We start from the raw sequence: 16,041 nt of genomic DNA, 5'->3' as shown, positions 1-16,041 counted from the left end.
ACAAAACATAGACATAGGTCGCTACATCAAACACCTTTAAATACTACATTTACTACCTCAGTTTTGGCTACACTATGTCTAAATGCTACATCTAATACCTAGCCTATGTCTAAATACTACATCTAATTACTAAAATATACGTACAAATAGAATCTAATTGCTAAAGTATGTCTAACCCTAATTCTAAACCTAGATCTACATTCTAACCTATGTCTAGTGACTATCCTACCGGTTTGTAAAAAAAAAATGCTAGATCTAAGCTCTAACCTACATCCTAGCACTAGTAGCTATCCTACTGGGTTTGTAAAAAAATAGAGAAAAAAGCATACCTCTTTAATTCGACAGGGCTTCACCGCAAATTTTCTCCTCTCCTCCCTCTCTCGGCTGAGTTCGAAGCAAATGGGGGTGTTGACATCGGCAGGGCCACCCCGGCTGAATTATATACCTTAAAGATCTCGCTCACTTTTCGGGGAGACCTTTTGGGTGGGCCCATGGACATTGCAGCAATGAAGAACTCGCCTGTTAATATGTTATGACTGTCGGGCCCCACAATGTCTCGCCCATTCAAGTCATGCCAGTTGAACAGGTGACGGTAGCCTATTCGTGTCATTTCTTGAAACGAGCATTCAATCTTGCAAATATTGATACATATATATATATATATATAATTTCTTTTTTCAGCATTTGTTGGTGAGTAAAGCCGAGGAACAGAAACAGAGGAACATAGAGAGGAAACAGAGAGAGCCTTTTCTTTTAAGAAAAAAAAAGGATCTAAGGTTAGGATTTTGTGGAAATCTTGTAGGGATACTTTGGAGATATATATTGTGAACTCATCCATATAATGAAGATCAATTTTGATAAGTTAATGAGTTGGTAATTCCGTTCCTTCTCCATGCTTTTCGTTTCATCGATCATTGTTGATTTTTATGGATCTTTTGGTCAACATGATTTGTCTTGGTTTAATCCATCCAAAATCATCCTAGAGCAATAAGGTAAAATTCTGAAAAGTTTAGTTGGTTGAATTTTCATAATTGTTGCATAATCCCAATTTTAGGGTTTAATTTATTTTCATCACCATCTATTATAGTATGCTTGTAAAATTCATAACTCTTGATCCGTAGACCAGATTGACTTAATTCTTATTGTAAAAGTTTTATATCTTTTTTTAGTTTATACTGTTAAAATTTGAGGGTAATTGGACCATCGGATTCTTCTGTATATCATTTTTATTGATGTGATAGCATTCTATCCCAAATTGATTTCAAGATTAAATTAAATATTTGTTGAGGGTGAATTAAAATTTTAATTTGGCTTCTGCAATCACTCACCCCCTCTAATTGCATATTTTACGACACATAGATCAATTCCGATAGATGCACTCTAAATCACTATGGCATGCCTGCATCTAGCCATTGTCGGTGCTAGCTTGATGGTTCTGCAATCTAAATCACTGCAACTATATAAGAATAACTAGTGGCAGTATTTTCTTTACAATGAGCTCTCCCTTCTATAATACTCCGATTCCATCAGCGTACATGTGCATTGGATTTAATGCTGCATCCAAGTCAACCCACAGACGACTTAGTTCGCGTTCCAAAGCGCAGATGAATAGAAAATGGCATGCTTCGCATATAAGATCAAATAGGACATAACACCTAATGACGCGTTGCTGCTCGTTTGCTGGGTGGCCTAGCTAGCTGCGAGGAACCTTTTTAGTTATAGTGTTCACCGTCCAGTTAAGGCTTAGGAACGTTGGAGAGGTCTTGTTTCTACCTAGCTTGTGTGACATGAAGGGGAGGCTCGAGTGTAGGAAGTATGGCAGCAGAGCGGCGGCACTGTGGCTCATGCTGCCCCTTCTTGTTCTCGTTGTGCTCAAGATCGATTTCCTGCCACAGGTTGCTCGCTGTAAGTCACCATTTCATCGCTGGACAAGCATCACTTCCATGATCACTTTTAATTTGCTTCCTCTTATATGAGTTAATCCCCGTTATAGTCTCTTGTCTCATCATTGTCTTTTTTTCTTTTTGTGCACTCTTTCTTTCTTTTTATTCTAGAATACACATGGGAGCTACGAATCAAACATGCCTTTGCGCTTTCAAGATTTATTTAAGCATGAGCCCTTAATGAACATGAATTGAAGAACTGAAAGTTTTACGGAAACCCAGATTTGAGCTGATGTTTAAAAATTGTAATGCAAGGTTCTGAAAACACAAAAATTGAAAAGGTTTTATCAGGGAAATTACTTTTGGGAAAGAGCACACCAATTTAGTTATTTGTCTGGCAATGGTTTTCAGACACTACAAAGCAAAAATATGATGATAACATAAGGGGGATGCTTAGTTTTACATTTATCATAACCGTAGTACTTATTTTATATCTTTTTTGTTGGTAGCTCTTGTTGTTGTTGTTGTTGTTGTATAGAACAATAGATATACAGGATATCACACCATCTCGTAGGTAGTAACGAACTAACGATATATATCTTCCTCTTTTGCCAGTTAGTGAGACCAGATTTACCAAAGTCGCAGACGAAATGGTTCACAAGGTTTCATCCTTAGGTGAGCTATGTTTGTATACTCAACACTTCGGCATCTGACATTTTATGTAGTCAAAAGTTTGATATAATGATGCAATTCACCCCTCCATTCAAGGTTTGGACGTAGCGAAGTCAGAAGCTGCAGAAGGTAAAGCAAAGATCTGGAATTGAAAGAAACAACTGTATTAAATTAATTGTCTTATAGAAGTTTCATGTAATTCTCTTCCTCGATTGGCATTAACATGCCATGTGGCCTGTCATTATATATTCAGATTCGATTGTCAGGCCACCACCTTCTGCAGCATCAAGAGGCGAGATAACCGGCAACGTCGTTGCGTCTAAAGGTAACTAATTACGTTTGCTGCAAAACCAAGGTTTACATGTTCAAGTACGACTACTGACTAGCGAGCAGTGCCTTCACGTGCTACCTGCACTAAACTGTCAATGGAACAAATATATAGACGGGAGTAGTTTATAGAAATGACATGTTTCCATGCTACGGATGGAGTAATATATATATATATATATATATATATATATATATATATATATATATATATATATATATAATACTCCTTCCGTTAATTAAAGCAAGAAGTCTATCACTACGTCAGAAGAGCACATTAGTGATGGGTGAAAACCATCATTAGTGACAGTTACTGCACTCGCCACTCTTATTGCGTCACTAATGATTAAATATTAGTGGCGGGTTGGGATCTTCACTAATGACAATCACCAGTGATAGGTCATAATTGAGATCCGTCACTAAAATATATCTCCTATGACCTGAGCAGGCTTGTTGCCCGTCACTGTGACCATCATTAGTGACGGGTGTATATACCACCCATCACTAATTATTGATCCCCAGTGACGGATAGCTTTCCAACTCATCTCTGGGACTTGATCATTATTGATGGGTGTTAACTACAAATGTCACTACTGGCCGACTCATCAGTGGAGGTTTCTCACCACCTGTCATTTGTTACTAAGTCATTAGTGACGGGTAGATTTTGGACCCGTCTCTGAGACTCGGTCATCAGTGGCGGGTGACAACAACAACCCGTCACTAGTGACCGAGTCATTAGTGACAGGTGTATTTACCACCCATCACTAATTAACTAGAATCCGTCACTAGTGTTATGAGTCATTAGTGACGGGGATCTTTTTAATCAGTCACCAATGATTGAGTTCCAGAGACGGGTTGGAAAGCTAGTCATCACTGGGACTCGGTCATAAGTGACAGGTGAATTTATCACCTGTCACTAATAGTCTCATCCCCCGAAGGGATTTACCCGTTTCCTAGCTGCATCCTGAAGCAATGTCAGGATTTGGCAGCCGTCTTCTGTTGCAAATAAGACACATGCATATACATTCATGCCATAATCACTATTTATTTCAAGATATATTCCCACATTGTAGGGTCCAAGTCACGAGATATGCAACTACAAATTACATAATCGAAAGTCCTCAAAACGTACAACGGCGTAAGTCCACATCAAGAGCTTGAACTACGTAAGTCAAAAGTGCAACATCGAATTACATAAGTCGAAAGTGTAACCACAAATTATATCAAGATTGTTACAAATTATATAAGTCGAAAGTGCAACCACAAATTACATAAGTCAGAGCCCTGCCTCCCTACAATAGAACTCACCTTTCGAAGAGTCGACTTCGGTCATTAAGAACGAGGTGATCCATACTCAAATGTTGGAGAGTGCAGAATCCTCGATGTTGCCATCCGGTAAGCTGAATTCCTATTGAATGAAAGTAGTTATGAAAAAAGTATTCAATTAGCGTGAGCAAAATCATTTTATCATCGGATATTTGTAATGAATAAAAGCAGCTATGAAAAGACTATGCAATTATCTTACATCTGAGGATTTCATATCCATCGCTGCCATGAATAGCAGCATGTGACACACAATGTAGAATCCGTAGGAGTTGCCCGGTGGTTGTTGGTGACACTGGAGAGGGAAAAACCATTAATTTGAAAGGAAAAAAATGTAGTAGTAGAGTATTTGCAAATATGTCTGCTAACACATACCGTGAAGATTGTCTTATGTGTCAGTATGTGGGGCTCCTTCGTGTTGTACTTTGGATCACAGCGCATATACATGTCAAAAGCCCAACATGCAAAGAGGGATCCAATAGTCAACATTTGGTGTAAGTTTGAAAAGTTCAGTATGTAACCTAAGTTATGAAGAGCTTACTCATCAAGGATTTGTTTGACGAAAGTAGAGTCACATTGTCCCCATTTGCCATTAGGTCCCACCACTGGTCTTGATAAATCGAGATACTAGACCAACTTCCACTTGAGGGCAATAACCAGTAAGATCCAATGGCTGCCTATGTTGTGGGTGCCCATCAGGTAGTCCATCTTCGAAAAGTGGCTCATTTCTCTAGCCACATATTCCACAATGAATTCCCTTTTTTGTTCCATCAAAGAAATCGTCAAATTTTAGGGGTCAAGGAATCAGAAGGGCTCCTTCTTCCTCGTTTCTTGTATCAAGTGTCTATAAATAAGAAATTAGTTAGATTGGAAAATTTTATGGTAATAATTAATAAACGTCTAGTTAAAAGGGCTTACAATGTAAAGCATTGCAATAACCCTGTGTGTAGGCCATTGAGGTTGAAGGTCGTATAAGTCATTGAAGCCCATGAGGAAGTAGCCGTCCCCAATCAAGAAGTGACGATTTTGGTAATATAAGACAATGGAAACCTTATTCTCTCTACAACCTTGTAGGCAGTAATTATGCAACTCAACACAAGGTTGTCCCACCCGCCGAAGTGGATCTTCTGGCAACAAGAGCTTCCCAAGCTTGAATTTTAGGATTTCCTTAGTCCAAGCTTCCCCTATCCAACGCTTCTCGGCAATTGAGTCCTTACTATAGGACTTGGATTTCTTCGGCAGCTGCTTCTTGGACCCTAGCCTGGACTTCTTCTTCTTCTCTAGTCTACCCTCAGGTTGCTTACTTGTAGATGGCAGAGTCAGCAAAGGCTTCTTCTTCTTTGGGCTGCCCTCAATTTGCCTAACTGTAGATGGTGGAGGGGGCAAACTAGCGCATCTAGAGGCTGAGGTTGTGGTAGGGAACTTGAACATTCAGGCGGATCGCTTCTAGATACCGTGTGAACCACGATGTCCCCCCTCTTCCATTGGATCCTTTGAAGACGAGCTTGACTCTATTTTTTATCTCATCATGGGGGGGGGGGGGGGGGGCGGACGGGCTAATTTGTATCCACGGCATTGGCATGTACGAAATCCACAAAGACCATGGCATAGCTAGAACGTATCGGGACCGTATGTAACACTTGGACATTTGGATGCACCTGGACCTTTGCAACCTCAATATAGTAACCTCCAGGTCTTATGACCAGCGAGCACAGCGTGGGTCCATCAAGAATGTCTATGGTATCAGGCTCCATAGATGGAGAGAAGACAGGTTGTTCAACCTCCCCTGGAGGCTTGACTACTCTTGTGTTCAGCAATGGGGCTACCACCCACTGGTGCACTAGGAATTATGACTCCGTGTGCCCCAAACCTTTGCATGACGTCTTGATAAATGGTCTCTCAATTGACTAGGTCAATGCTTCCACATCTATTGGGACTGACATCTTCCTCTTCTTATACATCCTGATGTGCTCGGGGAAGCCTAACTTCCAGCCCTAGGAATTGGACTTGCCTCGAACGCGACCTGGGTGCTCAGGGTTTCCCAGCACAGTGGAGAGTATGTCATGTTCCCTGACCCCGATAAATGAACCTTCAGAGGAGTAGGTTTCTATTTCTTTCACCTTTTGAGTGACTGTCTCAGTTCTGCTAGATTTGAAGGTGATTTCTCCACTATATGGTAGTGTACCCCTCACGCACAAATACAATTATGATCGTCCCGGGAATTGCAACCAAGGATTCTTACGGCCTTTGTTGGCTAACTTTGCATCCTCTGCCTACCATTTATCCCTTTTCCCCATGTACCCGCATGTGCCCAGGTTGTGATTCTGCTTGTTCTTTGCTCAAAGCTGCTTATTTGTTGAAATCTCCATTTGGAATGTCTCAGACCTCTTCAACGTCACAAAAGCTTCCCAATCCTCTCTTTTAATATATGGGTACTTGCTGAAGGGCTTCAAATCTTTTTCCATATACTCGTTCACAAGCTTGCTCTTGTGACTTCTCCAAAGTTTGGCGATCATTTTCATAACAGCCCTACAAGCCTTCACCTTCATGTTCTCCGGGAACTCCAAAAACGTACTGACACCATCATTGAACAAGGCGTTCTTTTGATCCACTGTGAGGTCATTGAACATCTGAAGGGTCAATGGCATCCTCTCCCGAGCATTAAGGCCTGTGAGCTTCTGCAACATCTGCAAGGCCTTCTTCTCCGTAGGCATGTCAACATCATCAATTTACATCACAGTAATCTTTTCAATTGGCCACTTTGCTTGTGCCCTTGCCTTTCGTATTGTTGCTCCACTAGGACCTAGTCATGCAAACGTATGACTGGGAGTGTCGGTGGGTGAACACCGCAAGCGGGGATCCTGAGGGACCCCCTTTGAGATTCGGCCGGGGGGATGATTCTGAATCTACCTCGTACGTGGATTTAATGCGAGTATGTGAGATGTAGGCAGGACGGATGATCGGCTGCTAGTGGGAGTAAATGCTCGAGGGATTTTAGACAGGTTTGGGCCGCGTGGAGCGTAATACCCTACTCCTGTGTGTATGCTATTAATGCTCTTGGAATGCCTCTCTCTGGATCTCTTCTGTTACAAGGTTTTTTTTGTCTAAGTCTAGAGCTTCGGCCTTTCTTCAAGCTTGGAGAACCTCTGCTCAGCTTCTGAGACTTGTGTGCCGTATGCTTTGGCTTGTTTAGGCGTGTTAAGACTTCTACTTCTTGAGCTTGTTCAAACTTGTCCGACCTGTTCTTCTCTGGAGTGTACCCCCCTTTTATCGCGTCGGGGGAGGCTTGGCATGCCCAGAAAGGAGGGGACGAGTTCCTATGAGCCATAAATGGAAAGCAACCATCATGGGGCTGCAGTTTGACATTACAGGGGGTTGAAAATGCGCCCTCGACCGGTCCTGTCGCCCATTACACCAACTTCAGCAGGTGCAGGGGGCCCACCAGGTAGCCGCCGAGCAACCCCGCATGCCCGCTCAGTCAGAGCAGGTCTGACATAGTAGGGTGGCAGGTGATATGCCTCGAGCCGAGCGACGATATCTCCAAGCCGTTCCTCTTATGGGCCCCGCAGGGTGACATGCGATGGGACCCGTCGCATTAAATGTCCCCACGCCTTCCTGCCAGGCGGTGGCAGGGACTGACGTACTCAGTACGACAGGCTTGGGGGGGAGTGGCTGGAAGTGACAGGCCACGCTCCCTCTTAAACGCAGCATCGGGTCTCTCACCAATTGACACCTCACCGCTGAGCCCTTGTGGGGTCCGCCAGCAAGGGGCTTCTCAGGTCCTCAGGGAACTCTGGGTGCTCAGGGACTACTGTTTATAGCCCCAAGCGCCCTCTCTTGGATATGTCTCTTCTCAGTCCTCGGGGAACTCTGGGTACTCGGGGACCACTGTTCATGGCTCCGAGCACCCCTTCCGGAATTGTGTCTTCTCGGGTCCTCGGGGAACTACGGGTACTCGGGTTGTTCATGGCCTCGAGCACCCCTCCCGGAACTGGGTCTTCTCAGGCCTCGTGGAGATGGTCCTCGAGGGAAGGCGCCACGTGGTATTCTATTGTCCTGGCCTTGAGACTCGGGGACCCCTGGTTCCCATGTCACCGACAGGGAGCTTGTGCTTCGTCAGAGGATCCCGATGACTCGTTGGTAGACATCTAGTATATTCGAATATGCAGATACAATTGTATAAGTCTTAGTAACTATATTCACTATTATATGAATTTATGAAAATATGATGTATTTCTTATCTAAAGTGAAGGATCCTACCTAATTTCTAATAGTCCTAATCCCATTCGAGGATCTGTGGCCCGACTAGGTTTCCATGCTCTTGTATGGTTCTGGAGAAAATTTCGGCAGCACCAGCCCGCTGTTCTCCAAATACACATATCGACAACAAGCTGAGAGGGTGTGTATCCAGAGAACAATAGGGAGACACCACCAAAATTCCCTCTAGAACCAGACATGAGCACAGAAACCTACTACTCGGGCCACATATCCTCGAACTGTCCAAAGTACGTGGACAATTTTGGAGCATCTTCTTATAATCGTGACGAGTTGCCAAGTAATATTTATAATCAAACACTCCCGAACGGGAGACGACGTAATAGGTTACGCAACCTAAATTCATTTTTGGGATTTTCTAACAAATTTAATTTTAACCATCATGAACTTATTGTGCAATGTGCATACATTAGTGACAAGAATATATAACAGCAGATAAACAAGAATAAGAATTAATGTGTGCTGTTAAGACTGAACATAAGCAATAAAAATAGGTAAACATAGAAATTGCATATGCCAAGCATATAAACATCAAGAACATGCTTATGTTATCAAGTTTTACTCTCAGAAAGCGGGTTACGACTGATGTCGCCATCCAAATGCCAAATTGTCTATCTCATATTATCGGTATGTGTGATAGCGCACTCTTAATTCTCAAATCATTCCCAAGAATAGCATGCACTGCAACCTCCATATTTATGCATATTAAAAAGCAAAAATTCAACATGGTTGTGCTAAACTGCTAACCATTGATTCACATACCCTCAATCTCCTATATTACCGTAAATACTACATAGAAATCGCAACTCAAGGGTCAACATTAGGAACACATAGAGTCTAAGTATTCAATAGTAAGTGTTAAATGATTAAGATAATAGCATGCCTAATTCATCTGTGCTAAAATGCTAAGTTCATGTTGTCATCATTGAGTAATATAATCGGACATACCTTGCATTCACCCCTCCACACAAAGTATGGCAGAATGCATAGAAGTAACTCACAATGGTGGATGTGGACGATGGTGGTAGGCGTCAGCGAGGAGGGGATGGCGGGAGTCCTACCTCAAAGGATGAAGACTATAGCGGTGGAGAGCACGGTGGCACGAGCTCCTAATCATCAGGTTGCTCGTTGGGGAGGAGGTGATGACAGTGTGGGCTCCTCGTCATCGGGGTAGTCGGGGATGAAGGCGTAGGGGAAGACGGCATCGGGGAGGGGGATGGGGATGGTAGGGAGAGAGCAGTGGCCTCGCGGACGACTGGGGGAAGGAGGAATGGGTGGCCTTGCGGACGACTGGGGGAAGGAGGAATGGGTGGTGAGCATGGCGGGACTTAGGAAAAATCGGAGGCTAGGGTTCCCACGCCTGTTATTTATAAACATATCATTAGTGGCGGGTGAATTTACAACCTGTCACTAATGATCGGGTCACAGTGACAGGTGGATTTACTACCCCATCACTGGGACTTGGTAATTAGTGATGGGTGGTAAATTCACCTATCACTAATAACCCCTTTAGTGACACGTGACGTTATCACCTGTCACTAATTTGATCATCCCTCTATTTACATGTATACCAGCTACATCCTAAAGCAAAGTTAGGATTTGCAGTAGGATAATCTGATGATGAGAAAAATGTACTAAATTAGCTGTCTCACTAGCATTCTCAATTTAACACAATTTTCAAATTAACTGACCTTTTCATTAATTTAGATAAGTAAGTTCATCACTACAAAAGAAGGTCCAGATTACACAAAAAGATACCCATTCGGACTAAAGAAGAAGGGGGCTAAATCTAAATTGCTGAATTCGGATTACCACCATAAACCTAGATAAGTAATGGACTATGATTCGCCCATCTCCTCATCCTCATCCTCCTCGTCATCGTCGGTCATGTCGGAGTCGCCGCCCATCTCTCTTCCCCCTCCTCGTCATTGGTGTCAGAGTCGCCGCTCATCTCCTCATCGTCCTCGTTGTCATTGGTGTCAGAGTCGCCGCCCATCTCCACCTCCTCTGCTAAGAGGTGTGCAATGGCCTTATCACTGACTGTTGGGGAGGAAATAAACCAGCCTGAGTTTAATGGTTGAAGATTACCATCCAGGTCCCTCCGGAGCCTTGATCTCTGGACACTCAATTAAAGGCTCGATCTCCGAAGTCATCAAATCCTTTCATAGTACCCCTTCATACCTGCGAAGCCTTCCCTTGGCTCAGCCGGTTCGGTCTCCTGAAGCCTCCCAAAAACCTGACCTCCTGAAGCCTTGGTCCCCTGAAGCTTTGGCCTCCTGAAGCCCCAACCTTTAGGAGTCCTGCATCCCAAAGCTTCCACCTCCCGGTTCCATGCCTCCCGAGGCCCCCGTCTCGGGCTGCTTGGGCTGCCTTCCCGAAGGTAGCAAGGTGAGTCAGCATGCCTTAGGAAAGATCTACCGGAAGGGGAGCACCGATCATGCTTTGCCTGCAAGGAAGTGACGTCTATTTGTTCAAGCAGTGCTTCTCCCTTCGACAATGGCTCTCTATGTTGTGCTCTACTATGGTGTTCCACGTGCGGTCGGAGGTGGTGCCAATCGACGTCAAGGCGGAGTGGAAGTAGAGGAGGCGTGGGACATGCATGTTGTGAGTGTGTCCCAGCGCACCGCTTGCTTGCGCCGCCCATGCTCTGTTCTTCCCTGCTGACGCCGCTGAACCATGCATGGGCACCAATAGCACCTCCACGCCCCTAGGACACGTCGCTCAACCACGCCTTGCCGTCGCACCGTGCTACCGCTCGATGTACACTCGCCGTTCCCACATGCTGCTACTAAGCCACCCGGTCAAGCCACCGCCTCCCCCCCCCCCCTCTACTTCAAGTGGGAAGAAGAAAGGAAAAGATATATATATATATATATATATATATATATATATATATATATATATATGATGTGGTAGCCACGTGGTAAAAAACCGGGTGACATAGCAACCACGTCAACAAAACCACTTCCGGAAATAGCTCAGGGGCTAAAGTGATCCGGTATTAATAGTCTAGGAGAGTAAAATAGACAATTTAATAGTTTAGGGGGTTATCCGAACTAACCATATAGTTCATGGGAGTAAAATAGACTTCTTTCTTAATTAAATTATAAGAATGTCTAGTGTGTAAAAATTATAAAATTAGGTTTATAATTTAAAATGATTTCATTTGTAACTATAAATGATATATATTTTGAGAAAACCTTAGTCAAAATCCAATTTTGAACACCAAGTAAAAAAATACGTCTACTATTTCTAAACGGAGATAGTAATAATTTGTATGGGATTGGGAGAAAATATGTTCATAACTAGCTGTATACTTGAGGAGTTTATTTGTGAGTTAGCACTTAGAAACTTGAAAGATTGTGATAGTATGATCAGTATTCTTTGAACAAAACAAATGGAATAAAGTATTTTCGTTTTCAGCACAAGTTGACCGATAAAATGACATTCTAATTCCTAGCTACTACAATAGGTGGCCAAGCGCCCTTGCATTACTTCAAGCTGTTATTAAATCTGAAAATCATAGTGCGCCGAACTACTTATTGTACAATGTGCATCAATACTCCTAATTGTTACTAGATCATTACAAGGTATGTTTTATATTTGTATGTATGTATTGCGCTTGCGCTACAATGCAATTGCACTCTTGGCACCATATATGAAAGCTGATATTAATCAATATATTTTGCTACAGATCCCAACCAACAAAACCAAGTTCTTCGAGCGAACAGGCCAAAAGATAGTTCTCTAATTAATTCACGTACAAGTTCCCATTCAAGAATCATTGTTATAAATTCCATATTTTCTATAATTGATTGTTACCTTGATTCATGTTCTGGGCTTAAATGAAAGGCTCTTAATTTGGTGTGTTGCACAATTTACACAACCAGCATATGCAAAAAAATTGGCCAAGAATGAGAATAAAATACGATTTTAGAGAATTTTCTAATCACACTTGTGTCATATGCAGACATGGCAACACGAATCAGCAAGTTAACCTGCAACTTCAGCAATTATCACACGAACACCTGCACAATGGAAGGAGACTTGCGCATCCATGGAAAATCCGCCACAGTCTATGTCGTATCAGCATCCACGTTCCGTCCAGAAAATTCGACGATCAAGGTCCGCCCATACGCACGAAAGTGGGAAAAAGAAACCATGTCCAAGATTCGGGAGGTGACCATGCGATCCAGTCCGCCAGCCGCCAACACCATTGTCCCACCCCAGTGCACGGTTAGGCACTATGTGCCAGCGGTGGTCTTCTCTACCGGTGCCTACAGTACAAACTACTTCCACTCCATGAGCGACATCATCGTTCCACTCTACATCACGGCCCGTGAGTACAACGGCCGTGTCCAGTTACTTGCTACTGACTATGACTCCAAATGGGTTGCCAAGTACAGGCCGATCCTGGCCGCACTATCCATCTACCCAGTCATAGACTTTGACGCCGACACCGCCGTGCGCTGCTTCCCATCGGCGCATGTGGGGTTGGAGAGTCACAAGATACTTGGCATTGACCCAGGTCTATCACGCAACGGTTATACTACGATGGGCTTCAGAGACTTCCTTCGGTGGACCTACTCGCTGCAGCGGTCATGGGCGACCCCCATAAGCAGGAGCTCTGGACAGAAACCTCGGCTCGTCATGGTTCTGCGGCGCCACTCAAGGGCACTGACAAACGAAGCCGACGCCATCGCTTCCATGACAGATCTCGGCTTCGATGTGGTTGCTGCGGGACCAGAGGATGTCCGTGACATGGACCGGATCGCGGGGGTGGTGAACTCATGCGACGTGATGGTGGGCGTGCACGGCGCTGGGCTGACCAACATGGTGTTCCTGCCTCACAACGGCACGATAGTGCAGATTATCCCGTGGGGCGGGATGAAGTGGCCGTGCTGGTATGACTTCGGCCAACCGGTGCCGGACATGGGGCTCCGGTATGTCGAGTACGAGGCGATAGCGGATGAGACCACGCTAAAGCACAAGTACCCAAGGGACCACCCCGTGTTTACCGACCCAATGTCCATACACCGTAAGGGATTTCGTGACGTTTGGAAGACCTTCCTTGACGGCCAGAACGTCACGCTGGACATCGACCGGTTCAGAGGGGTCATGCAGCAAGTGTACCTGTCCATCACGACGGAATAGATCTAGAGTACTAGTCGCTGAGCTGATGGATCGATCAATTGTAATTTTGCTCATCTGTTGCTGTTTTTTTTTTCAATTCCTACTCAGGGCCACTAACTTGTAACATGGCATGAAAAATATTCTTGGAACTGTTCAGAACAATTAAGGGCCGAAACAAAGTGGATCAGAGAAAAAAACTAATTAATAAAGGTTAGTTACTCAGTTAACATGCAGCGTAGAGCATATTACTAGTAGTATGAGCATGGTTGTATCAGACTATGAGTATTCAGTGCGGTAGTAAAGGACAGGAACAAATAAGAGAATTCAGGCTGATTATCCGAATCAGCTCCTTGCGATGCATGATTTGCTCTTGTGTAATACGCGCGCACTGATGTGGAAATGAAGCACGGCGGGCACCTGATTTCACACAGGGGAAGCTGGGCAGGACCGGGACGCTGAAGGACGATAAGATTTTTTTTTAAAGATCCGAAACGGCTTTTATTAATTAAGGAGGAGAAAGTTTAGACAGCATGTAAGGTATATACTGTAAACACAATCAAACCTAGCATTTAGCTAGTTTCACCGGACAGAAGCTCTACAACTCGGCTTAGATGCTATGATGGATTACTGGCTAGAGAAACTTGTAACTAGAGCTAAAACAACTAGGACATGAACAAAAGACTATACGAGCTAACTCTGTGGAACGACCATTGCTGGCAGCAAGGAAGGCAAATCTGATTGCACCCGCCATGACCCACAGCCGAGCCTCCTCCTGTATTTCAGACATGATACAGCTTACCATTTTTTCTCTTTTGTTGAAGACACGATTGTTTCGCTCCTTCCACACAGCCCATTCAACAAGAATGCAAAGCGAGCGAATTCACTTTGTTGTCTGATGGGCTGCACATTGAGTGACTGATGTGTACCAATCTGCTCCGCTGGACCCAGGCAACTTGTTGACCAATTACACGGCATAAGACTAAGGTGCTACACCCAAGATGCAACCTTGTGCCAAATTTCCTGTGTATTTACACAGCCCATAAACAGGTGATCCCACCGTCTCAAGGTTTCGCAAGCACAACTGACACAAGTAGCAGTTCGACCAACCACATCGTTGTAAACGATCGGCAGTCCAAATATGTCTTGGGAGCACTAACCAGAGGAAGAACTTACATCAGGGAGGAGCCCATGGCCGCCATACTAAGCTATCCATCTTGGTCAACATGAGGCCTTTGTACGGGAGGAGGTATGCCGATCGGGTGGAGTATTCCGCTGAAGTAGTACGCGTCGAGGTGATCATGTCTGGAACAGCATCACTCATATCTAGGTGAATAGATTGTAGGAGGGTCCAAAAATCAACATAGTCAACTAGGAGAGAAGTTTAAGGTTATGATCTAGATCACGAATCCATCTATCATCTATGAGAGCATTAGCCAATGTACGGTTTTTGCGCCCGCTATCTTGGTAAAGGGAGGGGAACAGAGAAGCCGGCGCTAAGCCTCCCAACCAGCTGGACATCTAGAAGGAAGCCTTCTTATCATTGCTGAGCTGGACTGAAGTGGCAACGTTTAAGAGAGCAATGTCATCCGAGTCAACCGGTACCTGCATGCCTTTCCAAGGGCGCACTGCATCCACTCAAACCAGAGCAAAGAGAGACAAAGTGCATGGCCAAAAAATTCTAGGTTTGTGATTTCCAAGTGTAGGGAAAATAGTCCAATTAGGCCATGTTTGTAATTTTGGTGATTGATGATAACACAACCAAAGCAAGTGGAAAGTAATAAATGATACTAATTGTAAAGATTATAAATGAGCACAAAATCTTACCACATTGCTTGGATGCATATTCTTACCAATTAGTCCCCCTTTGTTGTGGCTCCCCCTTTCTCCATTGCCGCTATCTCCCTTGATCGACCTATGCAAGTGCTTCTCATTTGTCGATTTAGGCGCCTTATGTTGCTTCTAGCATTTTCTTCTTCTCTCCCTTTGTCAACTTCGGTATTGCTAGACCATCTTATTTGTTGCTATAATCTTCCTTACTTTGTTACTTGCTTCTTGATTTGCTCATCCAAATTCTCCCACTTTGTCAACAATCCCCAAAAAGGACTATATGCACATGTAGACTCAAAAAGAAAAATATTAGAACACATGGAAAAGAGCTTCACAAATCATGATCCAATTGAAAGTATACCAATTGAATGGATATCACTACAAATAAATGATATCAATTGGAGCGTTTGAGCATTGCATACTTCTGGGGACATGTTGATTGCTCTATGAGACTACAAAAGATACAACTTGCAACACATGTTAGTCTCAAAATCACAATCCATAGTGTAAGCTCCCCCTAAATGTGTGCTATATGCACTTGTTATTGATAACAATGGGGATTTTATTCTATAGATTGGATCTTGGCACATAAAAGATATCA

The 16,041-nt window shown here is 43.8% G+C and overlaps 1 protein-coding gene across 1 annotated transcript; it reads left to right on the top strand.

Moving 5' to 3' along the window:
* Positions 1–1,729: 1,729 nt before the first annotated feature.
* Positions 1,730–13,778, top strand: LOC133883403 (alpha-1,3-arabinosyltransferase XAT2-like). Its single transcript, XM_062322721.1, has 6 exons — positions 1,730–1,905; positions 2,499–2,558; positions 2,652–2,684; positions 2,809–2,880; positions 12,175–12,240; positions 12,451–13,778. Exons 1-6 carry the CDS (start codon positions 1,788–1,790, stop codon positions 13,632–13,634), a joined length of 1,533 nt encoding a protein of 510 aa, XP_062178705.1. The 5' UTR covers positions 1,730–1,787; the 3' UTR covers positions 13,635–13,778.
* The last annotated feature ends 2,263 nt before the right edge of the window (positions 13,779–16,041 follow it).

The sequence above is a fragment of the Phragmites australis genome, chromosome 10 (genome assembly GCF_958298935.1).
Source record: "Phragmites australis chromosome 10, lpPhrAust1.1, whole genome shotgun sequence".
Classification (NCBI taxonomy): domain Eukaryota; kingdom Viridiplantae; phylum Streptophyta; class Magnoliopsida; order Poales; family Poaceae; genus Phragmites; species Phragmites australis.
The sequence above is the reverse complement of the archived record's forward strand: the minus strand, read 5'-3'. Positions and strand labels throughout refer to the sequence as shown.